Source organism: Rana temporaria, chromosome 9 (genome assembly GCF_905171775.1).
Source record: "Rana temporaria chromosome 9, aRanTem1.1, whole genome shotgun sequence".
Taxonomy (NCBI): Eukaryota; Metazoa; Chordata; class Amphibia; order Anura; family Ranidae; genus Rana; species Rana temporaria.
The window spans coordinates 104886086-104913859 of NC_053497.1; the positions used below are offsets into that span (position 1 = coordinate 104886086).

Consider the following 27774-nt stretch of genomic DNA (forward strand, 5'->3'; position numbering starts at 1 on the left):
GGGCGGGACTTGCGTAAGTCCCGCCCACATATGTAAAAATTAGTTTTACTTTTTGCTATAATAAATATCCCCAAAAATATATATTGAAAAAACTAAAAAACCCCTCAGTTTAGGCCGATACGTATTCTACATCTTTTTGGTTCCAAAAAATCGCAAATAGCGTTTAGTGTTTGGTTTTTGCAAAAGTTATAGCGTCTACAAATTTTTTTTTTTTGGTTGTTTTAACTAGTTATTGGGGCGATCAGCGATTTTTATCGGTACTGCGACATTATGGCGGACACATCGAACACTTTTTTGGAACCATTGGCATTTTTCTAGCGATCAGTGCTGTAAAAAATGCATTGCTTACTCAAAAAATGCCACTGGCAGGGAAGGGGTTAACACTAGGTGCAAGGGAGGGGTTAAATATGTTCCCTGGGTGTGTTCTAACTGTAGGGGGGGGGGGGGACTGACATGTGTAAATGACAGATCGCTGTTCATGAAGGGGAACTCCAGACCCAAAAGCTTCCAGCTCCTCCCAGTTTGGTCATTCCACTTCCTGCTGGAGTAGAGAGAAGACCTGTCTTCCAGAGCTCCTGTGTTCCAGAGGATCCAGCCACCAGGACCAGCCTCCAGCCCCAGCCCCAGCCCCTGGCCCCAGAAGAGGGGAGGGATGGCCTCCCTCAGCCCAGGAGAAGGACCTGCCTCCGGCCTCCGGAGTAACCAGCAGCACCTGCCCTCCTCCAGCCAGACGAAGATCAGCAGGGATGACCGCCTCTTCCTGGGCACCCAGCAGGGTCTCTTAGACTGGACTACCACACAACCAGGTGAGACTGAGGCCAAAGCCAGGAAGAGGTGTGATAAGATCAAGTCCCTGCTGGTTAGGATAGCCCAGGCCTGCGTGGAAAAAATGACAGCTCTCGCAGGCCTGAGGGACAAGAGGGACAGGTGCTCTAGTAGTAAGAGGTCGGAGTATAGGGGGGCCATCAATACCCTCAAGCTTGAGGTTAATGAAATCTGGGGTTACCTGGGAGGTTTTTTCGAACGTGGGGCTGGAGAGGTGTGCTTTCTTGAGGAGCTCCGGAAGACCCTCCAGCAGGCCAACCAATCAGGAAGTCAGACGGCAAGGAGGAGCAGCGGGCGGTCGGGGTCCCAACCCTCCAGGCAGCCGGGGAAGTCAGGAGAGCCTGGGTGTAGTGGGGGGGGTGGAAGCTCTGGTGGTGCAGGGCCCAGTAAGGCCATAAAACCTGGGGAGGGCTCCCGAGAGCCGATCCCTCGGTCCGTGAAAAAAGGGGCTGGGGGGTTGGCTATGACAGGGGAGCCCAGTGATCCAGGAGGCCGCAGGGCCCAGGCGCCGCCGGAGGTACCCCCCCGGTGTCTTCGGGTCAGCATGCCCAGGCTCCCTCAGGATGGTCACGCTGCCACAGCTGGGGCCCACCATGTGCCGGCCTCCATGACCCCTCAGCGTGCAGTAGAGCGGGATGATCTGGCAGTGAAAGTGTCAGGGACTGCTCCTGCAGCTGCTATGTCACCGGGAGAGAGGCAGGTACATGGTGGAGGTATAATAACAAAGTCAGCTTCAGGCAAACAGCTGGTGTGTAGTGTGACCAAGATGGCGTCGGCTGCTGGGGGAGGAGCAGCTGAGGCCACATTCCCCAGTGGGAACCAACCCCTTTTCAGGGAAGGGGGATGTGGCCAGCTCCCATCCAGTGCTCGGGACCCGGAAGTGACCGCCCGCGAACCGGAAGTGCACCCCCCGCGACCGGAAGTGCACCCCCCGCGACTGGAAGTGCACCCCCCGCGACCGGAAGTGCACCCCCCGCGACCGGAAGTACACCCCCCGCGACCGGAAGTGACCCCCCACGATCAGAACTGCCCCCCTGCGAATCTGCGGCTGGTGTCACCGGCTTGGAGGACCTGGGGGATGAGAGGCCGGGGGTGCGGGGGTGCCTAGTCCCGGATGCTGCAGCAGGCACCTCCAGGCACCCCCGGCAAGTAATGGACAGCATGGACGGTAATATGGACGGTAACATGGACGGTAAGCTGCCACCCCCCCAGGTCCCCATGGACATTACCACAAGCCCCGAGGGGCTCCCTGCAGGACAGGCGGGGTGGGGGGAATGTCAGGTGGGACCCCTCCCGGTGGACTGTGCAGCTTATGACTTTATCCGGCAGTTGGAGGGGTCCCAGGGGGGCATCCCCCCAATACGGGTTGAGTCCCAAGGGGCTGGTGAGGTCGCAGAGGGGTCTGGTTGGGGGAGTTTGGTGGGGGAGGTACCCCCCTCTGCTGTGGCCCCAGGGGGGGAGGGGCCTGTAGTCAGGCCAAGGGTGGTGGGTCAGGGGGGTCAGGGTAGTTCAGTGGGGGTGGGTGCAACACCACCGGCAGGGATGGGGGCCCCCCCGTTCCCCCCCACTTCTGGGGGTGCTGTGGGGGGTGCCCCGCTTCCGGAGAACATCTTTCGGGGGTCTCCGGAGGCCAACTTATTATCTGCCCTAAAGGGGGGTCGCTCTTTCGCCCAGGTGGCGGGCTCTCGTGCCCCTCTGGACCACCTGTACAGCCGGTTTGGCGCCCAGAATTTCCGCGCCCCCCCTGCTGACCAGGAGAGGACGCAGGGGTCGGCGTGGACGAGGGGTACAGGTGGTCCAGAGAGGAGGCGTAGGAATGTTGTCCAGCTTCGGTACGAGGGTCCGGACCCCTGCCCCGCCCGAGGGGAGGTGGTGGACCTGGTACTCTCCTTGGGTTTTGGGGTGGGTGACCTTTTTGCTGTCATCCACCCCACCAACACACGGGAGTTTGACATCAGTTTTGTCACTCCCGTGTGTATGGAACGCTTCATCACCAGCTTTGGGCTGGTGAGGGGCGTTGACCCTTGGAAGAAGTACAGGCTCATTCCCATCTCCAGGCAGGAGGAGGTAAAGAACATCACCATCCTGGTGAGGAATGAGTCGCTCCCTCCGGAGGACATTGCCACCTGGCTTGGGAGGTACGGGCAGTTGCAAACCCCCCTGAGAAAGAACCTCGATGAGCGCGGGGTCTGGACCGGGGCTTGGTTGGCCAGGATCCGGCTTAAGAGGGAGGGCAACAGTGTTGCCCACCTCCCTGGCAGCGCCTTCCTGGGCAGAGACCGGATCCTGGCCTTCTACCCGGGACAGCCCCGTCGTTGCTTCAAGTGCGGCAGCCCGACCCACATGAGCTCGGACTGCACGGTGGTCAGATGTGGCCGGTGCCACGAGTTTGGCCACCAGTCCGAGTCATGTGGGAAGATATGCTGCAATTTGTGTGGTGAGATGGGGCACCCATTCAGTCGGTGCCCCAAAGCATATCGGGGTTCTTTCTCAGGGGGGGGACCTCCCGGGCCGGGAGCGGCCGAAGCCCCCCCGGCGAGTGATGGCCGGGGGGGTGGGGATCCTGGGGCCCCTAATGCCCCTCCGGAGGGACCAACAGGCCCACAGCCTCAAAGAAGGCGGAGCAGGCGTGGGCGAGGGGCTCCCCCCCCGGGAGATACGGGCTCAGTTGGCCAGGAGGCTCCCGATCCTCCGGAAGGTGAAGCCGGTGGGGAGGAGTCGGGGAGGCCTGGGGGTCCCGGGCCTGAGGGTCCGGGGCCCCGGCTTTCCCCTCCTTTAGTTGCAGGGCCGATCCCCCCCCCTCCACCTGTTCTATCTGCCTCCCCATGCAGCCCCCCCTCATCTTCCCATCCCCGTCCCCCCCCCCCCTCGTCCCCCCCCTCCCAAGTCCCGTCCCCCCCCTCCCCCTTCTTCTGCCGATCCCCTTTCTGTCCCCCCCCCTGTCTCTGGCCCCCCTCCTGCCTCTCCCATCCCCCCCCCTTCTGGACCCAAAGTCTCCTCTGGCCTTGTGGCCATGGAGACGGAAGCTGCTCGAGCCTCATCTAAGAGGGAAATCTCGAGCAGCGGGTCCGAGGAGGGGGGTGGCGTAGTCACCTCAGAGAGATGGCAGGAGTGGGAGCAGGTGAGACGCAGGAAGAAGGGGAAGGCTGTGAAATCTGGGGGCGGGAGGTCCCCTGTGAAGGGTGGGGTTCCCCCAGGGGCACGAAGTGGGGTGTCCCTGGGGAACCCGTTTGGTGTCCTCTCCTCCTCCTCGGACTCAGAGGAGGAGGAGGGAGTGTAAATATGTAAATATGTTTTGGTGTTTGTAGTATGAAGGAGAACGTGACCCTTTCAATCATTTTGATGGCGGTACCCTCTCCAATACGGCTTGCGACCATTAATGTCGCAAGTATTCGTTCTGCACGAGCTCGTTTTATGGCCTTTGATTTTCTCAGCCGTGTTGAAGCTGACATTTTGTTTTTGCAGGAGACCTGGCTGGCATCTGTGGCAGAGATGCATCTAGCAAAGAGGGAGTGGAGATGTGGGCCCTCCCTCTGGTCTCTTGCGGCCGAGCCCTGCAGTGGTGTTGCGGTCCTTTTTAAGACTGGTTCGGTGGCTTGCCGGCGAGTGATTGAAGTGGAGATTGGTAGATGTCTGGTGGTGGACGCTGTCGTGAGGGGGCAATTCCTCCGGCTCATTAATTTTTATGGGCCTCAAACCAAGAGGGAGAGGAAGAGCCTCCTTACGGCGGTTAAGCCTTATCTTTTTACATCCCAGCAGGTGATCTTTGGTGGTGACTTCAATATGATCACTAGGCCCAAAGACCGGGCAGGTGCCGCCAACCCTCTGGGATATGATAGTACTTTTTTGAATAGCGTAGTGAGGGAGGCCGGGTTGGTGGATGTGCACGTTCGTCACCTCCCCAACCTCACTGGTTTCACATTTTCCCGAGGTAGTTCTAAGAGTAGATTAGATAGGTTTTTTTTAAAGGGGGACTCTGCTTGCTCGGCTCCAGAGCTGCAGTCGGTGGAGTTCTCCGATCACTGTATGGTATCTGTGGCCCTGAATGTCGCCGACACTCCTCAGAAAGGGAGGGGTATGTGGCGCCTGAATGGGTCGCTACTGGAGGATCCTGAGGTTAGGGAAGCCTATGAGGTTTTCTTCCTGGACCAGACCTCGCTCCTTGAGGGCAACTGCTCCCGCCTTGAATGGTGGGAAGTAGTTAAAAAGAGGTCTGGTGACTTTTTCCGGGAAATCTCTGGGTACAGGGCAGCTTCCAAGTACCAGGCCTACCAGAGACTACGCAGGCAGCTTGACCGCCTGGTGTCCTCTGGGGGCTCTCGGGAACAGATATCCGGTCTGAAGGCACAGATGAAGGAGTGTCAGTACGACCGTCTCGCCTCCCTGGTTTTTGAGAGGGATTATGGGAAGTTTATCTCTCCTGATCCCTACAGGAGCTGTGGTGAGGCGGCGAGTTCGAAGGTCGTACACGGCCTGAAGGATGCCTCTGGATCTCTGGTCCGGTCCAGATCAGGGATCCTGGGTGTCGTCAGAGACCACTTTTCGGACCTCCTGAAGAAGCGGCCTCTAGACATGGAGAAAGTCAGGGAATTCCTTGATGAGACCCCACTGGAAGTGAGGTCTGACCTTCCTGACTCTCTGACAGAAGAGATCTCGGTGGCTGAAGTCGAGCAGGCTATCAGCTCTTTAGCATCTAAAAAGTCGCCTGGGCCCGATGGGCTCACGGCAGAGTTTTACAAAACCTTTAAGAGCCTCTTGGCTCCTCATTTGAGGGACGTGTACCGTGAATGTTTGGCCTATGGCCTGCTGCCTCCCTCAATGAGAAGGTCAGCTCTGATCCTTCTGTCAAAGGGGAAAGACCCGTCTGTGGTGGAGAATTGGCGTCCGATCGCCCTTCTTACCACAGATAGGAAGATACTGGCAAAGATCTTGTTTACACGTCTGTCTGCTTTGGCGGGCAGGATGCTGTCTCCCTCTCAGCACTGCACAATTCCTGGCCGGGGCACTTTTGGTGCCGTCCTGAACGTCCGGGAGGCTGTGGAAAGGTGCAGGGCTGATGGCAGCGAGCGGTATCTGCTTGCACTGGATCAGGCTAAGGCGTTTGATCGGGTGAACCATGAGTACCTTTGGCTGCTTCTGAGGAGATACGGTCTGCCTGATCAATTTGTTGATTGGCTACAGGTATTGTATAGGGGAGCTGAGAGCTTCCCTCTTGTCAACGGTTGGGTGGGTCGGGCCTTTTCTGTGGACTCTGGCGTCCGGCAGGGCTGCCCGTTGAGCCCCCTCCTGTACGTCTTTGCGGTTGACCCCTTCGTAAGGAGGCTAGACTGCGAGCGTCTTGTGGGGGTTCCGGTGGGACCTGTCGGGGGTCCGGTTTCGGCAGTGAAGGTTGTGGCCTACGCGGATGACGTCTCGGTGGTGGTATCTGGTCGTGAGGAGGCCCATTATGTGGAATCCCAGATCGGGTGCTACTCTGAGGCGTCAGGTTCGCTGGTCAATTGGGACAAGAGTGAAGTTTTCTGGATGGGGAAGGAGGGGGAGCAGTTCCCCCTTCCGGACGTGTTCCCCACGCCCGTACCAGAGATTCGAGTACTTGGCATTCATTTCGGCCCGGGTGATTATCCCAAGCTAAATTGGGAGCGCAGGCTGGTGAGTGCCACTCGGAAGGTGAAGGCCTGGAGAGGTTGGAAACTTTCCCTGAGGGAAAGGGTATGCTTGGTCAAGACGTACTTACTGCCTGAGTTTCTCTTTGTGAGCTACGTGTGTCTTTTGCCAGCATCTCTCTATGCTCGGGTCTCTGGTCTGTTCTTCCTGCTGTTGTGGGGAAACAGACTGAACCTGATCAAGAGGGAGGTCACATACCGCCAGCGAAGGCAAGGAGGGTTGGACATGGTCAACCCGGTGGTGTTCTTCATCATCATTTTTGTAAAGTACAACTTGCAGTCCATCTTTGTGGACGCACCTTCCTGGTGGGAATGTTCATGCAAGGACTGGCTCTTGCTGTTCCTGAGGAGGTGGGGGGAGGGGGGGAGGCCCGGCGATCTGAGGAGATCGCATGGGTATCTCCCATCCTACGTCCCCCTGGCATTGAAGGCACTGAGGCAGTGGCGGATAACTGCCCTTGAGGTGGGCTCTCTGGGTCGGCGTGAGCTGTACCTGAGGGTCATGGCCTCGGACATTTTGAAGCCCCTGTCTTTAAGGGACTGTCCTGAGAGGGTCCTCACGGAGGGGTTAGCCCTCTTGAATTCTTCCAGAATTCCAAACAAGTTTTGGGATCTTGCATGGAGGTCGTTCCATGGACGACTGTACGTCCGTGCAAATCTCATATATCTGAACCTAGGGGACAGGGGCTGTCCCCGACGGGAATGTGGAGGGACATTGGAGACCATGGACCATTTTCTGGTCCAATGTCCCTTCAACATGGAGGTTCTTACGGGGGTAGGGGGTGCCATTGGCTACCCCCGCCTTCCGGCCCTGACCTATGCTGAGCGGGTGTATGGTGACTTCGGGGTCCGCAGGGGTTTTGAGTTATCGTCACTTTATTTAGTCAGCGTAGTTGTGCTTTACTACACTTGGCACGCTCGGTGTTTGGTGTCCACTAGGGACAAAATCCTGTCTGTGCATGAGGTGGTGGGCGATATCTTTCGGGAGTTGGTGAAGGTGCGGGATCTGGAAAGGAGCAGGGTCGGGCCTGAGAGGTGTGCCCATTTATGGAGGGGGTTCCTCTTCCAGCCCCCTTAGGCCATGACCCTGCCCCTCTCCATGGGTAGGGGCAACTTTCCTTTCTCACCCCCCTTAGATTTTGTTTATAGTTTATTTTTGAAATAAGGCTACAGACATGTCTGATTATCATGTTCTCGCTCATACGTGGGTTGTAGGTATTTGTTGTTCTGGTGGTGGGGTGTGTTGTGGGTTGGCGATGATCTGGACAGTAGTGGTTTTTATGGACTTTAATATTTCCCTACTGTACCAGTGAGCCGTTTTAAGTTGGTTTTGTTCTTTTTTTTGTTGGCAATGATCTGGACAAGCTTTTTCTGATGGACTGTAAAGACTTTTTCTTGTACCAGTGAGCCTGTTGTAAATACCCGTTCTAATGTTGTTGTGTTTTTTTTTTTTTTTTTTTTTTTTTTTTTTGCAGTTATTTTCTTGGAGGGTGGTATGATGGTTTGTGTGTGTGGTTTGTTTTGTGTTATTTAGTTTATTTTGTATATTAACTTTTTTATGGTCGTAGTTTAAAAAAATAAAAATCTCCAGACCCCCCCCAAAAAAAATAAGGTGGGTTCCCTCCAGGTGCATACCAGGCTCTTAGGCTTGGTCTGGAACATAAGGGGTTAAACCCGTGCAAAAAAAAATAGCGTGGGGTCCCCCCCAAGATCCAAACCAAGCACTTATCCCAGGCACGCAGTCTGGTCAGACAGGAATGGGGGTGGGGACGAGCGAGCGCCCCCCTCCCTCCTGAGCCATACCAGACCACATGCCCTCAACATGGGGGAGTGTGTGCTGTGGGGGAGGGGGGCACTGCCCCCCCACCCCAAAGCACTCTTGCCCCCATGTCGATAGGGACAAGAGCCTCTTCCCGACAACCCTGGCCGTTGGTTGTCGGGGTATGCGGGTGGAGGGCTTATCAGAATCTGAGAGGCCCCTTTAATAAAGGGGTCCCCAGATTCCGGCCCCCCACCCTATGTGAATGAGTATGGGGTACATCGTACCTCTACCCATTCACATGGGGGAAATGTAAAGTAAAAAAAACACACCACACAGAATAAAATATTTTATTAATCTGCTCCGGAGCCCCCCCTTTCTTCTTTAGCTCTCTTAGAAGGGGGGGTTTCTTCTCTCCCGATCTTCCGCCGGGACCCTGGGCTTCGGTGATTTCTGCCGGGGGAGGGCGCCATCCCTCGGTCCTCTCCGGAGCCTTCCGCCGGATGCCCCCACCCCATTTAAGCTCTTTTTCATTAGGGAGGGGCATCCGGACTTCGGCGACTTCTGCCGGGGGATGGCGCCTATCCCCCGGTCTTTCCGGTGCCTTCCGCCAGGGTTCCGGTCTTCCTGGTCTTCTGCCGGGGGTGCGCCAACTCCCCGGTCTTTTCTCTTCTGTCTTCTCTGCTCCCTCTTCTGCCTGGCTCCCCCGCGGAGCCAGGGCTTTCTTCCGTCTTCTTTCTTCTCTCTTCCTTCTTCTGCCTGTCTCCTCCGGGAGCCCAGGGCTTGTCTCCGCTGTCTTCTTCCTTCTCTTCCATTCGATGTTGACACGACGAGGTTCCGCGCTGACATGCCGTGTCAGCGGCGGGCATGGACTTATATAGGGTAATGCCACCATGTGACCTCAACCCATGTGACATCACATTCCCTGGGCATGATGGGAATGTGATGTCACATGGGTTGAGGTCACATGGTGGCATTGCCCTATATAAGTCCATGCCCACTGCTCAGACGGCATTCCAGCGCCGGACCTCGTCGTGTTAACATCCAATGGAAGAGAAGCAAGAAGACAGCGGAGACAAGCCCTGGGCTCCCGGAGGAGACAGGCAGAAGAAGGAAGAGAGAAGAAAGAAGACGGAAGAAAGCCCTGGCTCCGCGGGGGAGCCAGGCAGAAGAGGGAGCAGAGAAGACAGAAGAGAAAAGACCGGGGAGTTGGTGCACCCCCGGCAGAAGACCAGGAAGACCGGAACCCTGGCGGAAGGCACCGGAAAGACCGGGGGATAGGCGCCATCCCCCGGCAGAAGACCCAGAAGTCCGGATGCCCCTCCCTAATGAAAAAGAGCTTAAATGGGGTGGGGGCATCCGGCGGAAGGCTCCGGAGAGGACCGAGGGATGGCGCCCTCCCCCGGCAGAAATCACCGAAGCCCAGGGTCCCGGCGGAAGATCGGGAGAGAAGAAACCCCCCCTTCTAAGAGAGCTAAAGAAGAAAGGGGGGGCTCCGGAGCAGATTAATAAAATATTTTATTCTGTGTGGTGTTTTATTTTACTTTACATTTCCCCCATGTGAATGGGTAGAGGTACGATGTACCCCATACTCATTCACATAGGGTGGGGGGCCGGCATCTGGGGGCCCCCTTATTAAAGGGAGCTCGCAGATTCCGATTAGCCCCGCCCGCATACCCCGACAACCAATGGCAAGGGTTGTCGGGAAGAGGCTCTTGTCCCTATCGACATGGGGGCAAGAGTGCTGTGGGGTGGGGGGGCAGTGCCCCCCTCCCCCACAGCACACACTCCCCCATGTTGAGGGCATGCGGTCTGGTACGGCTCAGGAGGGGGGGGCCGCTCGCTCGTCCCCTCCCCCATTCCTGTCCGGGCCAGACTGCATGCTTGGGATGAGGGCTTGGTTTGGATCTGGGGGGGACCCCCGCGCTGAATCGGCGCGGGTTTAACCCCTCACGTTCCGGACCAAGCCTAAGAGCCTAATGTAGCCCTGAAGGGGGACCCGCGCCGATTTCAAGTTTGAAATTTGGCGCCGAGTTCCCCTTCAGGGCTGAAAACAGCTCGGAGATTCCCGTGCGCCGCGTCACGCAGCGCAATCACGGGTACGCCGCTTGGTATTTACCAAGATTTTCACGGCGTACTGACAAGGCGCACGGGAATCCCTGACTTTTCTCTCTGCGCATGCCCAGTATGCAAATGAACCTCCCGAGGTTCAGGCGCACTGTGCAAGCGTACGGGGATCTGTTTTCAAAAAACACTTTCCCTTTCAATTCGGCCCGCCAAACACTTTAAAACACATGTCACTTCACTTCCCCTGCATCCCCCCACCTCCCCCCCTAATAAACTCCCGCCCAAACCCCCGCAATTTACAGTTTAATGTGCCGTGCGCCAGGTCTGTACTGGTGCACAATGCACCCTCTCCTGGGCGCACGGAGCACATTAGTAACTAGGGAAATACACTGCACTAGCAGCGTATTTCTTTAGTAAATGGCCAAACGGCTGCTACTCCTGCTTTTACTCCATGAGTCATGGAGTAAAGGCTTGGTAAATCAGGCCCTATGTGTGCCTGCTGATGCTGAGACTTGGTTGCTTACTGCAGAAAGAAGAGAGTAGTAACAACAAGTTGCCAGGGGCCCTAGGCAGCAGTGCGCCCTAGGCGGCTGCCTAGTTTGCCTAGTGGTAGCACCGGCCCTGCACCTGGTGATGAAGTACTGAGGTGTGGCTTTTTACAGTGGAAGATTGGCACTCTTTTACTGAAGATTGTTTTGGAGTCACTCACTATTTCTGGATTTTGGGACTTTTGTGCTGTGTATGGATATTGATGTTAATCTAGATTATTAAGGGCTGCACTTTTTGGTTTTTATTTTTAGGTATGCTGTGTAAATGGAACACATAACAAACAGAAAAGTATGGTTTTCACAAATTTAAATGCAAGAGTCGAAATACACTTTAAAGTGCATTTCAACCCTAACAATGAGCTTCTCTTATTTGGTTTTGTTTGGTGTGTTGAATATGTTGTTAAAAGCAGTTGGTATATCGGTTTGATAAGTGCAAAAAAATCCTAGTTGATCCTGAAATCCAGTGAACATGTAACTTCAGTTAGACCCCTTTCCCTTTCAGTTTTCAGGCGTCTTAGCGCTAGAAATAGCCTCTAAAAAGTGCCTGAAAACTCCCTCCCATTCTTTGCAACATGTGCTTTTACACTCGGGAGGTCCGCTTGCAGGACATTAGGAAAAGTCTTGCAAGCAGCATCTTAGGGGCAGCTTGTTGGTGCTATATATAGCGTCGCTCCCAAAACTCCTCTGCCCATTGAAATTAATAGGCAGCGCTTCCAAAGCGCTGAAAAACTGGACTTTCTTCCTTTTTTTTAAGTAACGTTATCACATGACCTTAAAAAATCTGCCCCGCTCGCGCCCGAAAAGCGCTGCTAAAGCACCACAAAAATGACAGGCGCTTTAGTTGCGCTGCAGTGTGACAGGGGTCTTAACATTGTTATTAGTGCTGCTCCTTTATCTCTATAAATTACATAACACTTCCTTCCTATGATATGGAAATAAGAAAAGGGGAGGTGTTCTGTAGTCTTAACAGATTTTTTGTGCTTGGGTGACATTGCTGCTTATAGATAGATAGAGTAAGTAAGCATTGTCACCCTAGGACAGGAAGCATGTTATTGGCAGGATCACCAGGTTAAAAAAAATAAAAAATATATACATATATATTTACTAATTACTGGTCTAGTAATGTAAATGACTACAGACTAGACATTTATCAATGCTTATGACAGTTAAAGCTTTAGAACAATTTCATGCTGTAAACCTAGCTAAGCATATAGTATCCTAATTATTAATGTCTCTACCAGGTGCCCAGTCCGAAGAGAGCGAGAACGCCAATGTCAAATATGTTTTAACGCCCTACAGGCTGACACTTATAGCAACACCACTGTTTGTGAAACCAACACTGCCCTATCATATAAAGGTGAGTGCTACAGAAACTGTTACTGATTAAAAATAAACATTTTCATAAATGTATATGATTCATTTCAGAGCAATGTATATACAGTATATATATATATATATATATATATATATATATATATATATATATATATATATATATATATATATATATATATATATATATATATATATATATATATATATATATATATATGTATATTTATTTATATGTGAAAAACAGTGCCGCTCCACTTCTGTCCAATAATGCATATACGAGGGAGTATCAAAAAGTTTTGAGACTAGCTCAGTATCACCTTCAAAATAGTCCCCTTGCAATACAGCACTCCAAGCGTTCCTGCCACTTCTGAAATGTGTCCTGGAAGTCTTTTTTTTCAAAGCGCATCAGCTAACTTCTTTTAGCGCTGGAACTACGCAACGGTGTGTGAAGTGAGAGCATGTTGTTTCTGGCGAGAAACTCACGTGTGAGGACAGCTTGATGACAAGGTGCATTGTTGTCGTGGAGCATCTCATTTTTCACATTTGCTCTTGTGCTGCCATCTGTTGGCATGTTACAAAACTAGTCTAGAAAACTTTTTGATACCACTTCATACATATATTGTACACCAGTGATTACAGGGGTTGTAAAGGTATTTTTTTTTTCCTAAATAGCTTCCTTTACCTTAGTGCAGTCCTCCTTCACTTACCTCATCCTTCGATTTTGCTTTTAAATGTCCTTATTTCTTCTGAGAAATCCTCACTTCCTGTTCTTCTGTCTGTAACTCCACACAGTAATGCAAGGCTTTCTCCCTGGTGTGGAGTGTCATGCTCGCCCCCTCCCTTGGACTACGGGAGAGTCAGGACGCTCTCTATGTTGCGGATAGAGAAAGGAGCTGTGTGTTAGTGGGCGTCCTGACTCTCCTGTAGTCCAAGGGAGGGGGTGAGCACGACACTCCACACCAGGGAGAAAGCCTTGCATTACTGTGTGGAGTTACAGACAGAAGAACAGGAAGTGAGGATTTCTCTTCCCTATTTATAAATTCAAGGAGGAGCTTTCCTATTTTGTGCAGTTCTCTTACACAGGTTATTATTAATGTAGCTGAGGCGAGCCCATACCTGGTAGTCAGACAACTTTGTTCTGTTATTGGGCTTTGGAAAGCAGAGAACCATTGGTGTATACATCTGGTCAGCATGGTGTAGAGCAGAGGTGTCAAACTCCTTTTCATTGTGGGCCGTATCAGCATTATGATTGCCCTCAAAAGGGCCGATTGTATCTGTAAGATTAGATGTCCAGAGCATCCCCTCCACTTACATTAGATGTCAAAAGCCACCCCACCATCAGAAGTTGAGTCCCCCACTCTCCCTTACATCAAAGTGCACCCCCCTTTCCTTATGCGGCCCTTACCATTCTATTTCATCTCTCTACACCACAGGTGTCAAACACAAGGCCCGCAGGCCGAATCTGGCCCTCCAGGACATTTCATGTGGCCCTCGCCCTCCTCTGAACCTCCTCCAGAACCCGTAGGGGTTCTGGAGGAGGTCCAGAGGAGGGCGAGGGCCACATGAAATGTCCTGGAGGGCCAGATTCGGCCCGCGGGCCTTGTGTTTGACACCTGTGGTGTAGAGAGATGAAATAGAATGGTACAAACATTTGGCATGGTATTGTGCAGACCAACAGGGATGTATTAAGTAGTCTGAACAGTTTGGGGCAGGACACTGGTGCAGTACAGTACATAAATTCTGTGTTTTCTTGTGGTACTGTTTGTGGTACTGTTCACACACTTCTTTCTCATCAGGTTCAGGTAAAAGACACTTTGGAAAACCCTGCATCAAGGATTCCCCTTGTTCTAACTGGTGAATTCGCCAAAGAAAATGGTGAATCTACTCCTGTTGATAACGGTGAAGCAATAACACAAAAGACTGACATCAAAGGGACATCTATGTTTGTCATCAACATCCCAGCAGATGTCACAGCCCTGGATTTTAGGGTGAGTCCTACTAGATCATAAATAATAGGGGAACTGCCTTCAAAGGCTGCTATAAAATGTCTTTTTTTTCTTTTTCTCCAGATCAAAACAGATGATCCAAATCTTCAAGAGGAAAACCAAGCACTGGCTGAGTTTAAAGCCACGTCCTACAAATCACTGACTAAGAGCTACTTGTACATTGACTGGGCAAGAGAAAGTAAAGTCCTCCAAGTCGGCGGTTTTCTAAATGTCAACATATTTCCAAAAAGTCCTTATCTACACAAGCTAACACACTACAGTTACTTGGTATGTCTTTATGGATTTAAAAGACTTGTAAAAACCCAGTTAATTTGGAGACTCGAAGGAGCACACTTGCTTCACGTATTTATGTAGTACATACACGCTCACCCTCCCCATCACAAAGACCTACCAATACATATTGTGGAGAAAACTGACACAAACAGATAATAGTAAGGGCAACTAAACCAAGGACCCTAGCACTGCAAGCGCAGGTTTGCACAGTACAGGGTGGTTTAATGCTTGATGATTTTAAATAAAACCTTTTTATGGACATATCACTTTGCCCAAAACCTGTTGTTCACTTGCACACAGCTCAATCTGCAGCAGCCAAGTACAGTAAAACCTTGGTTTGAGATTAACTTGGTTTGAGAGCGTTTTGCAAGACAAGCAACATTTTTAAAATACATTTTAACTTGATATACAACCGATGTCTTGATATAAGAGTAGCGTCATGTCACCACTGAGTATAAAAGAGAAGAGAGGTGCCTCCAAGTGTAGCAATATGGTTACATTTAATGACGGTACAACATTTGGCAACATATTGCTACACCGTACACACGGTCGGACAAAACCGATGAGAATGGACCGAGGTTCAGTTTCATCGGTCCAAACCGACCGTGTGTATAGCCCATCAGTCTGTTTTCCTTCGGTCCAAAATTTTAAAACATGCTTCAAAACCGAACCGATGGACCGCTGCCCGATCGGTCCAAACCGATGGTTAGTACAGAAAAGTATCGGTTCAAAACCCGCGCATGCTCAGAATCAATTTGACACATGCTTGGAAGCATTGAACTTCGTTTTATTCAGCACGTCGTGTGTTTGACGTCACCGCGTTCAGACCCGATCGGTTTTTGGAACGATGGTGTGTACGCATATCAGGCCGTCAGGCCACTTCAGCGGTGAACCGATGAAAACGGTCCATCGGACCATTCTCATCGGTTTGGAACGACCGTGTGTACAAGGCCTTAGGGCTCGTACAGACGGACGGACTGTCCGCTCAAAACGGTCCGCCAGACCGTTTTGAGCGGACATGTCCGCCCGGAGATTTCTGTCTTATGGTTGTACACTAAGAATGTATGCTAAGAAACATTTGTCCGCTCGAAAACGGTCGGGTGGACAAATGTCCGCTGGAAACCTGTCCGGTCGGCCGTACACACGACCGAACATGTTCGGTCGTCTGTACGAGGCCTTAGAGGTGTCTCTCTTCTTTTTTATACTCTGTAGCTCCTGCTGGATTTTGCTTCTAATCAATCCCCTTGTGGAAGCTTCCATCTGTGGATTGACATTTTACAGTTACACAACCTATCACATTGCTATAATCTGTTTATATGGACTATAAACTGAAGAACCTATGAGTAAATGGTTGTAGAATGAATCATCTGAGTTTCCATTATTTCTTATGGGGAAATTCGCTTTGATATACAAGTGCCTTGGATAATAAGCATGTTTCCGGAACGAATTATGCTCGCAATCCAAGGTTTTACTGTATAAAAAACATGGAAGTTAGGTATGGGATATATGGCCATATAATGTGGAGGCAACTGCACTGGTTTTGTAAGAGCTGTATACTGAGCCATACAGCCCTTAGCTGACTGCATCTGCCATCCTGCATATTTGACATTCACAAGAAATCTGTAGACCTCAAATTCAGTATTGATCTATACACCAAGCAGTTATTGGAGGATACAGTATGTCTTGGCTAGTATTTCTTGGCCAATGTGTGATCACCGTTACCTGTACCAAACAAGAAAAGCACACATTAGATGACATTTGTACTTTCCAGTGATAGGACCATATGGTTAAGACTAATTGAGATTTAATGTTATTTCTATTATAAGTGCCCAACATCAACAGCTAGTTGTCAGAGAATTCTGTCTTTCAGCTTTCTATGTCAGATTATAAAGTACAACTGCAAATTGTTGATTAATGCCTCCATACACCTTTCTAGTCTGATATTGTTACATAGTAGGTAAGGTTGAAAAAAGACACAAGTCCAACCTATGTGTGTGATTATGTGTCAGTATTACCTTGTATATCCCTGTATGTTGTGGTTGTTCAGGTGCTTATCTAATAGTTTCTTGAAACTATCAATGCCCCGCTGAGACCACCGCCTGTGAAAGGGAATTTCACATACTTGCCGCTCTTACAGTAAAGAACCCTCTACATAGTTTAAGGTTAAACCTCTTTTCTTCTAATTTCAATGAGTTGCCACATTGTCTTGTTAAACTCCCTTCCGCGAAAAAGTTTTATCCCTATTGTGGGGTCACCAGTCTGGTATTTGTAAATTGATATAATATCCCCTCTCAAGTGTCTCTTTTGCAGAGAGAATAAGTTCAGTGCCTGCAACCTTTCCTCATAACTAATATCCTCCAGACCCTTTATTAGCTTTGTTGCCCTTTTTTGTACTTGCTCCATTTCCAGTACATCCTTCCTGAGGACTGATGCCCAGAACTGGACAGCATACTCTAGGTGCGGCCAGACCAGAGTCTTGTAGAGCGGCATAATTATAGATTTATCCCTGGAGTTAATCCCCTTTTTAATTCATGCCAATATTCTGTTTTCTTTGTTAGCAGCACCTTGGCATTGCATGCCATTACTGAGCCTATCATCTACTAGGGCCCCCAGGTCCTTTACCATCCTAGATTCCCAGAGGTTCTCCCCCCAGTGAGTAGATTGCATTCATATTTTTTCTACCCAAATGCATTATTTTAAATTTTTCTACATTGAACCTCATTTGCCATATAGTTGTCCACCCCATTAATTTGTTCAGATCAATGACCAAACAAACTAGTCTTATGAAGTGATCATCTCATTATCTGCCCTGATATGATATTTTTACACGCACAGATGGACATGATAAAATGGTTAGAATTTTTTATATAAAATGCTCATTTGTGTTATGGGAGTCAATAAGAAATCACATAATTCATTGAAATTGACAGCGAAAGAGTGACCACATCTTTTTCAAGTCAACCAGTTCCTCTGCTTAGTCATCACAAGCCAAAACCCACATTTTTTTCATAAGAATTCTATAATTTGATGGCTGTTGTGCCTCTGCCTTCATAGATCATATCCAAGGGGAAGATCCTCAAATATGACACAGTGGAACGGCTTTCTGGCTCTGTCTCCCAGTATCTAAACATCCAAATAACAGTGAATATGGTTCCATCCTTCCGTCTACTTATATACTATATCGTTACTGGAGAATCAACTGCTGAGCTTATTGCTGATTCCATCTGGGTGGAAGTCCAGGAAAACTGTCTTAATAACCAAAAGGTAAGCCAGAAGTATAGAAGATAATCACACCAGAAGTTTATAGCAGAAAATGCTATTTCTTGTAATTCCTCTCCAGGACATTGAACTATGATCTCCTATACCTTTTCTGTATCTTTCAGGTTAAACTGAGCGTGCCCAGTGATACCTTCAAGCCGAAAGAAAACGTAACTCTTAATGTCAATGCCCTAACTGGCTCCATAGTGGCATTGTCTGCTGTTGATGTCTCTATTTTTGATGTCACAAAAAAGGCCCAGAGACCTCTGGAAAGAGTTAAGTAAAAATAAATTATAACTGCTTATGCTCTGCAGAGACAATTACATAGTTACATTTAAATTTACATTTAGTTAGTCAGGTTGAAAAAAAGACACAAGACCATCTAGTTTAACCAATAAAAAAAAATAAAAAAAACATACAATCCCATTTACACAATCCTTCACCCACAGTTGATCCAGAGGAAGGCAAAAAACCCCAGCAAAGCACGATCTAATTTACTACAGCAAGGAAAAAAAATTCCTTCCTGATCCCCCCCAAAGGCAATCAGATTGTCACTGGATCAACTTTACCTATAAATGTTAGTACCCAGTTATATTATGTATATTAAGGAAAGAATCCAGGACTTTTTTAAAGCAATCTACTGATCTTGGCTAGAACCATCTCTGGAGGGAGACTATTCCACAGTTTCACAGCTCTTACTGTGAAGAAACCTTTCCGTATTTGAAGATTAGGGGGCAGATCCACGTAGCGGATCGTATTTTTATTCCGGCGTAGCGTATCGTATAAACGCTACGCCGCCCCAACTTTGATAGGCAAGTGCTGTATTCACAAAGCACTTGCCTCTAAAGTTACGGCGGCGTAGCGTAATTCTGCCGGCGTAAGGGTGCGCAATTCAAATGTTAAAGATGTGGGCGTGTTTTATGTTAATTTGACTTGACCCGACGTAATTGAAGTTTTTCTGAACGGCGCATGCGCCGTCCGTAGGGGTACTCCAATGCGCATGCGCAAAATTAACCCGCAACAAGCCATGACGTTACGACGTGAACGTCATTCTACGCAAAGCCCTATTCGCAAACGACTTAAGAAAACGACGTAAAAAATTCAAAATTCGACGTGGGAACGACGGCCATACTTAACATTGAGTACGCCTCATATAGCAGGGGTAACTATACGCCGAAAAAAGCCTTACGGAAACAATGTAAAAAAAAACGCCGGCCGGACGTACGTTTGTGGATTCGCGTATCTAGCTAATTTGCATACTCGACGTGGAATTCGACGGAAGCGCCACCTAGCGGCCAGCGTAAATATGCACCTTAGATCCGACGGCGTACTAAGACGTACGCCAGTCGGATCTAACACAGCTTCAGGCGTATCTTGTTTTGTGGATACAAAACAAAGATACGCCGGAGCAAACTAGAAGTTACGCGGCGTATCAATAGATACGCCAGCGTAACTTCTTTGAGGATCTGGCCCTAAATCTTTTTTCCTGTAGACGTAAGGAGTGCCCCTTGTCTTCTGTGATGACCTAAAAGTGAATACCTCAACACCAAGTTCACTATATGGACCACTTCTGTGTTTATACATGTTGATCATATCCCCCTTAATCTCCTCTTCTCAAGAGAGAATAAATTCAGTTCCTCTAATCCTTCCTCATAAATGAAAAACAGCAAATGGAAAAAAAAACACAAAAGCTTATACTACACTGTCTTCAAACAGCTCATAATTAATTTGTAATATTTTAGTTATGTAAATGTAGGGAGATAAACAATGGCAAACGATTTAAAATCCAGGGCTACATTTTTTGTTGTCTGTAAACTTGTTAGCACCTTCCCCTTACTCCTTTCCTTTGAAAGATTGTACAACTATAAATGTTGCCTATTACGAGCAATGTCGATTTATTGCTTTTGTTCCTCATGATCTGTGTGGTGTTTCTGGTGATCATGGTGCTCCTCATGACCTGTGTGGTGCTTCTGGTGATCATGGTGCTCCTCATGATATGTGTGGTGTTTCTGGTGATCATGGTGCTCCTCATGATCTGTGTGGTGTTTCTGGTGATCATGGTGCTCCTCATGATCTGTGTGGTGTTTCTGGTGATCATGGTGCTCCTCATGATCTGTGTGGTGTTTCTGGTGATCACGGTGCTCCTCAAGATCTGTGTGGTGTTTCTGGTGATCACGGTGCTCCTAAAGATCTGTGTGGTGTTTCTGGTGATCATGGTGCTCCTCATGATCTGTGTGATGTTTCTGGTGATCACGGTGCTCCTCATGATCTGTGTGGTGTTTCTGGTGATCAAGGTGCTCCTCAGGATCGGTGTGGTGTTTCTGGTGATCATGGTGCTCCTCATGATCTGTGTGGTGTTTCTGGTGATCACGGTGCTCCTCATGATCTGTGTGGTGTTTCTGGTGATCACGGTGCTCCTCATGATCTGTGTGGTGTTTCTGGTGATCATGGTGCTCCTCATGATCTGTGTGGTGTTTCTGGTGATCATGGTGCTCCTCATGATCTGTGTGGTGTTTCTGGTGATCATGGTGCTCCTCATGATCTGCGTTGGGTTTCAGAAGAGAAACTGATAACCTTTGTGGCACCTTTATAATAGTCTAGAGAGTTTCAAGGTAAAGCTGGATGAATCCACAGGTGAATTAATAAAACTCCTTTGGGTGAGGAGACAGGGATTTTATTGTTTACCCTTATGGTTGATAATTTATCTGGTTTATATTCAGCCTAGTATATGTAGTGGCTTGTTTATTAGGAAATTGTATGGTGCTATTTGATTGTAGATAGGTGGCTGGAAGACAGAGGGGCAGATCCTCAAAGAAATTACGCCGGCGTATCTCTTGATACGCCGCCTAATTTCAAATTTTGCGCGTCGTATCTTTGTTTTGGTATCCACAAAACAAGATACGACGGCATCTGGGTTAGATCCGACAGGCGTACGCCTTAGTACGCCGTCGGATCTTAGATGCAATTTTTCACCGGCCGCTGGGTGGCGATTCCGTCGTATTCCGTGTCGAGTATGCAAATTAGCTATTTCCGACGATCCACGAACGTACGAGCGGCCGTCGCATTTTGTTACGTTGTTTCCATTTCGGCTTTTTCCGGCGTATAGTTAAAGCTGCTATATGGTGGCGTACTCAATGTTAAGTATGGCCGTCGTTTCCGCGTATAATTTTGAAAATTTAACGTCGTTTGCGTAAGTCGTCCGTAAAATGGGGCTGGACGCCATTTACGTTCACGTCGAAAACAATGACGTCCTTGCGGCGTAATTTGGAGCAGTGCACCCTGGGAGTTTTTACAGACGGCGCATGCGCAGTTCGTTCGGCGTGGGGACACGCTTAATTTAAATGAAACATGCCCCCTACCCGCCAAATTTGAATTCCGCGCCCTTGCGCCGTGAGAGATACACTACGGCGCGAATTTGTGGAGGATTCAATCCAAATCAAAGTAAGTTACAGCGGCATAGCGTATCTTACATACGCTGCGCCCGGCGCAGATGTATGTGGATCTGCCCCGGAATCTATTAAATGCCTGGGTGTGTTTGTGTATTAAATAAGCAGAGCATTAGCAGGAAATAATTTCACCATGAAATCACTCATTCTCCCCAAAAAACACTCTATGGTGACGGATAGTTCTGCTCCCTGTAGTTTGCGGTGTTGGCCCTGGCAGTCACCATACAACGGCAGCTTTATTGCACATGTGTGGAGCTTGTATTTTACCTGTCATGTAATCTTTCACTGTCACTGTTCATTTTTCAGCCATTAGCATCAGTCCAGGCTGCATTATGTGGCAGGCAATTTCTATGGTACAGCCGCAAATCGCCATGTTGACATCTTTCTTTTGTGGCAGGTTTTACGCAAAATAGAGGATTCGGACTTGGGCTGCGGTGCTGGGGCCGGCCAGAATAACGTGGATGTCTTCCAAACAGCTGGCCTTACATTTTTAACGAATGCCAACATCCAGGCTACTCAGAGCTTGGGTAAGGCATAAAAGAGCAAACAGCAAAATTCTAAATATTTCTATTGTTACATAAGTACCTCTTTTAACCACTTGCTTACTGGGCACTTAAACCCCCCTCCTGCCCAGACCAATTTTCAGCTTTCAGCGCTGACGCACTTTGAATGACGATTGCGTGGTTATACAACACTGTACCCAAATGAAATTTTTTATAATTTTTTCCCACAAATAGAGCTTTCTTTTGGTGGTATTTGATCACCTCTGCGGTTTTTATTTTTTGTTAAAAAAAAATTAAAAATACAGATTTAAAAAAAAAAAAAAAATATATATATATATATATATATATATATATATATATATATATTTTGTTATAAAATTTAGCAAACGGGTAATTTTTCTCCTTCATTGATGTATGCTGATGAGGCTGCACTGATGGGAACTGATATGCTTCACTGATGGGCACCGATAGGCTGCACTGGTGGGCACTGATGGGCGGCACTGGTGGACACTGAGAGGTGACACTGAGAGGTGGTACTGATGGGTGGCACTGAAGGGCATTGATAGGTGGCACTGAGAAGTGGCACTAATAGGTGGCATTGATAGGTGGCACTGATAGCTGGCAGTGATGGGCACTGATAGGTGGCAGTAATGGGCACTGATGGGTGGCAGCAATAGGCACTGATAGGCAGCACTGCTAGGTGGCACTGATGAGGCACTGATTGGCACCAATGGTGGGCATTGATAGGTGGCACTTGTGGGCATTGATAGGTGGCACTCATGGGCATTGATAGGTGGCACTGTGGGCACTTGCAGGTGGCAATGGCAGGGGGTGCTGACTTCACAGAAGAGGCAGGATTGCCTCCTTCCTCTTCGGGACCGATGTCCTTTACACATACGCCGCTGATCTGCTTTTTTTTCTCCTCACGCTGTCAGAAACCCTAAGTACCGGTTGGCTCCACTGAGGCTCCCTGATTACTGGTCATTTTAGCAGGGTGGGGGGTGCCCCAGCTCCCACTGGGGGGCAGTCTTGGTTTGGAATTGGGGTGTGGGGGCCTTCTGGGGTGTTTGGGGAGTGGCCATATGTGTGGGGTGGTTGTGATTGGTGGGGGGGGAGGGGAGTACGGGGCTTGTGATGCCAATTTTTGATAATACAAATTAAATATATTTTTTTAGTGGTAGCTCTTTGAAAGTTTGTTATCCTGCCCTTTTCTTCTTTTGTGTTTATATAGTCTTTGTCATTATTCAAGGAAGCACTGCTAGTTTAGGTGGGATTTCCAGGACCAATACATATTTTTGCTTACATACTGCTTTGGTTGTCATTCTACCCACAATTCAATTTAATTTTCTCAGATTGGAAGTGTAATGCAATATTAAGAAGCAAAAGATCGCTGGAGGATGAAATCAAGAAAGAAGGTAATTTGTGAGATTAATAATTAAAGTGAAACTCCAATCCAAATTTTCTTTTAGTTTTGGATGCAGTGAGAAAGGGTTAGAGCTTCTGTCTGATTTTTAACCTTATCTGAAAAATCTTCTCACTGTATAAAATCTACCAAAGCTGAATGTAGCATGCAACAGTGGGTGTGGCTGTGAACTCATACTGGGTGGGGGTAGGGCTAGAACCAAGGACACCCTGGCTGCATTTTCACGGGCTCAGTGTATTTAAACCCCTGCAATTAACTTATCTTGTGGTTATATCTTGAGAAAGCTTGCAGATAGCAAATGAAACATTGGCTGGATGAATGTTAGCTGTTTTTAAAATAATAGGGCCAGATTCACGTAGCTTGGGCGCAGCGTAACGTAACACGTTTACGTTACACCGCCGCAAGTTTTCAGATTTAGTGCCCGATCCACAAAGCACTTACCTGGAAATTTGCGGCGGTGTATCGTAAACACGTCCGGCGCAAGGCGGGCCAATTCAAATGGGGCGGGTACCATTTAAATTAGGCATGCTCCCGCGCCGGACGTACTGCGCATGCTCCCGTCACAAATTTCCTGACGTACTTTGTAACTCCTAATTTGCATACCCGACGCTGGTTTACGACGCGAACTCCCCCCAGCGGCGGCCGCGGTACTGCATCCTAAGATCCGACAGTGTAAAACAATTACACCTGTCGGATCTTCTGGCTATCTATGCGTAACTTATTCTATGAATCAGTCGCATAGATACTCTGAGAGATACGACGGAGTATCTGAGATACTCCGTCGTATCTCTTTTGTGAATCTGGCCCATAATATTTATATTCCTGTACTAAAAAGGTGTATGGTTCCTTTAAATATATTTAAATAAATAAATATATATATATATATATATATATATATATATATATATATATATATATAATCACACACACAGTTGTGCTCATAAGTTTACATACCCTGGCAACATTTATTTATGATTTCTTGGCCATTTTAAAACCAAAAAAAAAAGTTTGTCTATCATTGAGCCACTCTGGGGAGATCTCAAACGTGCAGTTCATGCAAGACAAAATGTGAATAGGTCTCTTGCGCCACTGTGAGTAGCTAGTGAATGTGAATAGTACAGAAAAAAATTATAAAGAACTCAAAAGCTGCAAAATCTAACAGTGTTCACCATACACAGAATCAAATATATATACTAGGGCTGTTACTGATTAAAATTTTCCTGTTCGATTATTCAAATTTTTTTAAATTGACTAATTTCGATTAATCATAACGCACATACATTTTTTGGATCACCACCATATATAGTCCCCACTGTAATATCCAAAGACATCTCCCCACTGTTATATCCACAGACATCTCCCCCACTGTAATATCCACAGACATCTCCCCCACTGTAATATCCACAGACATCTCCCCCACTGTAATATCCACAGACATCTCCCCCACTGTAATATGGTCCACATCTCCCCCACTGTAATATCCACAGACATCTCCCCACTGTAATATCCACAATCTTCCCCACAGACATCTCCCCCACTGTAATATCCACAGACATTCCCACACTGTATAGGAAGTTTAGTGCTTGCTTAGTCTTACCAGAGAAGCCGGCTGAACACAAGCAGTTGAGGCCGGGTGATGATGTCAGCGCGCCGCTCTAGGCTCATCTAGGCTGCCGCCGGGTGGACCAAAGAAGATTTTCACCGCTCCAGGTGAGCCCTATAGACAATCAGGGACGGTCGGATTAACAAGGTGCTGGCAATGCACGTAGCAGTAGCTATAGGAGGAAGGAATGTAGCATGATTAAGCATTGACACTCAATGCGAAACGCGTCAGCTGTTTATCCCACTGTGTGCTGATACCTGTAGTGTATTTTTTCCTGTACCCAATAAAGGGCACGTCTTTTTCAAGTTACTGGAGTGCGGCTGTCCATATCCTTGTCGTTTTTTGCACATCCAGTGCATTGCCAGCACCCATCTGCTTCTGAGTGGACATCAATTACCCTAGTGAGCTCACCTGGAGCGGCAGCTTTCTTACCTGTTTAGCAATAGGAGGAAGGAGATGGACAGCCGCACTCCGAAATAACTTTTCAAAAAAGTTGTCTTTTATTTTCAAGCAGGAACATGCATAATCACCACAACCATAAACCAAGACAGCCGACTAGTTTCGCACTCTTGCTAGTGCTTAATCATGCTGTCCTCTTAAATTATACAATTCATACATACAGTATACACCATCAATCATAAAAAATCATGTTATCAGGGCCAATGCTACCACTAGGCAAACTAAGCAGCCGCCTAAGGTGCCCAGCTACTGACGTTCCTACTTCTTTTCAATTGCACATAGTGTTAGGCCTCGTACGCACGATCAGTCCAAACCGATGAAAACGGACTGAAGTTCAGTTTCATCGGTCCAAACAGACCGTGTGTACGCCCCATCGGTCTGTAGTCCTTTAGTCCAGAAACATAGAACTTGCTTTAAAATTGGACCGATGGACGCCGGACCGATAGGTCAAAACCGATTGGTTAGTACGCAAAAGCATCTGTTCCAAACCCGGGCATGCTCAGAATCAAGTCGACGCATGCTTGGAAGCATTGAACTTCATTTTTTTCAGCACGTCGTTGTGTTTTACTTCACCGCGTTGGACTTGATCGGTTTTTGAACTGATGGTGTGTAGGCACATCAGACCATCAGTCTGCTTCATCGGTGAACCGATGAAACTGAACTTCAGTCCGTTTTCATCAGTTTGGACTGATCGTGTGTACAGGGCCTCAGAGGTTCAGCGGAGGTGGAAGACTGTGTCTGTGTCCCAACTCCAGAATGAATGGAAGAAAGCAAACATTCATTGATGGGGGCTGTTGAGGCTGCATTGATGAGGGCTGGTGAGGCTGCATTTGATGGGCACTTCGTTAAAAAGGTGGGGTATACATGGGTAGGGCAAAGGGGGTGGAGTCAGGGTGGAGCTAAAATGAGGTTTCGCCTTTGGGTGTCAAAAATCCTTGTACCAGCCCTGCATGTTATCATACATAAGAAGGTTTGGAGCACCGATTGCACTTTGTTGGGAAGACTTTGATGCTTTTGCACTGAACTAATCATTTTTTATGATTTATGGTGTATATGTATGAATTGTATAATTTAGAGGACAGCGCTGGGGATCTGCATATACATGTTTTTAAAATATGTTTTTTTTTTTTGCTACTTATTTAAAAAATAAGCGTGGGTGAAGTTAAGAGTGCCCTTGTGGGATTTTCTTTTGGAACTTCTCTTGCTTGCTCTCAAGTACAAAAAATGATAACTTTCTGAGCTCTTTGCCTAAGCACAAAGAGGAGCTAAAGTAGAAGGAAAGGTATCCCCACCACAATGCATAAATCAAACATAACCAATATTCTCGAATGATCCGCATTGTTCAAATGTTAGAAATGTGTTCTTTTAACTGAAAACTTCACCTGGATGAACAAAAATAGGATGGTGGCACTCCCAAATTAGATGCAATAGAATAATATTTATTGAGGACTGGGAGTATAAAAACAAATGCAAAGGAGCAATGACATAGGCAAAGGAGCAATGACATAGGCATTTCACACGACTAGCGTGCTTCGTCAAAACCATTGAATTCTCCTTTACATTTATTTTTATACTCCTCAATAAATATTTTTCTATTGCATCTAATTAGGGAGTGCAGCAATCCTTTTTTGTTCATCCTTTTACCTGTAGCAGTGACAGGGCATGCACCCCATCTGATGCGTTTTCATTTGCAGCTCAGCGATCTTCACCTGGAGCATTTGTTTTCATTTTGTCACCTGTATGTCACGTGACCAATCTGTATTCTGCTTTTCCTGCTGTTCACGGTTCCTGGGTGTGTCACCTGGAAGCCTTTTCCAGAAGTTACATAGCTACCCGGTAGCCCGTCGACTCCAGAATAAGCAGAATAAACAGAGGAGCTTTTGTACAGTCTGACGAATTCTGGGAGGGACAGGGGGCGGTGCTGGGCAGGATGGCAGGTTTAATAAATGCTAGGGTGGATTTTCTAGGAAAGACTGACAATGGTTTCACGATGTACATTACAGCGGGCACATTCAGCTGAAGAGTGAAACCGTTGTCGGTGAAGAACACAAGGCAGCTGATTGTCTAGCTCAGGTTAGACTTTCTAAGCTAGACAATCAGCTAGCCAGAAAATGTATAATATAAAAGTTAAACATGTTTAACATACTAATCATTGGAAAAATGTGAATCCTGACTGGAATTCCACTTTAAGTAGGGTATACATAGAGTTTTTCAACCAGTGGGTTATAATAAAAAAAAAAAAAACTCAGACCGACCCCTTTCACCCTGGGGCGTTTTTCAGGCGCTAAAGGGCTAAAAATAGTGCCTGTAATGCACCTAAAAATGCCTCCTCTGCAGCCCCAGTGTGAAAGCCTGAGTGCTTTCACACTGGATTGGTGCACTTGCAGGACCTTAGAATAGTCCTGCAAGCAGCATCTTTGGAGTGGTTTAGGAGCGGTGTATACACCGCTACTCTACCACCCCTGCCCATTGAAATGAATGGGCACCGCTACCGAAGCACCTGAAAAGCGATTCTGCAGCGGCGCTTTTTGGGCACATTTAACCCTTTCTTCGGCTGCTAGCAAGGGTTAGAAGCGCCTCGCTAGCGACCCAAAAGTGCTACCCAA

At 48.1% G+C, this 27774-nt stretch overlaps 1 protein-coding gene across 2 annotated transcripts in view; it reads left to right on the forward strand.

The window, feature by feature from the left end:
• The window catches only part of C5 (complement C5), a 138527-nt gene that overhangs the window by 37616 nt on the left and 73137 nt on the right, over positions 1-27774 (forward strand). For both annotated transcript variants that reach the window (XM_040324047.1, XM_040324048.1), the window contains exons 10-16: positions 12104-12219; positions 13994-14185; positions 14267-14470; positions 17531-17740; positions 17860-18009; positions 21578-21707; positions 23036-23098. In XM_040324047.1, coding sequence (XP_040179981.1) covers positions 12104-12219; positions 13994-14185; positions 14267-14470; positions 17531-17740; positions 17860-18009; positions 21578-21707; positions 23036-23098 — 1065 coding nt within the window. The remainder of the gene's footprint in view (positions 1-12103; positions 12220-13993; positions 14186-14266; positions 14471-17530; positions 17741-17859; positions 18010-21577; positions 21708-23035; positions 23099-27774) is intronic.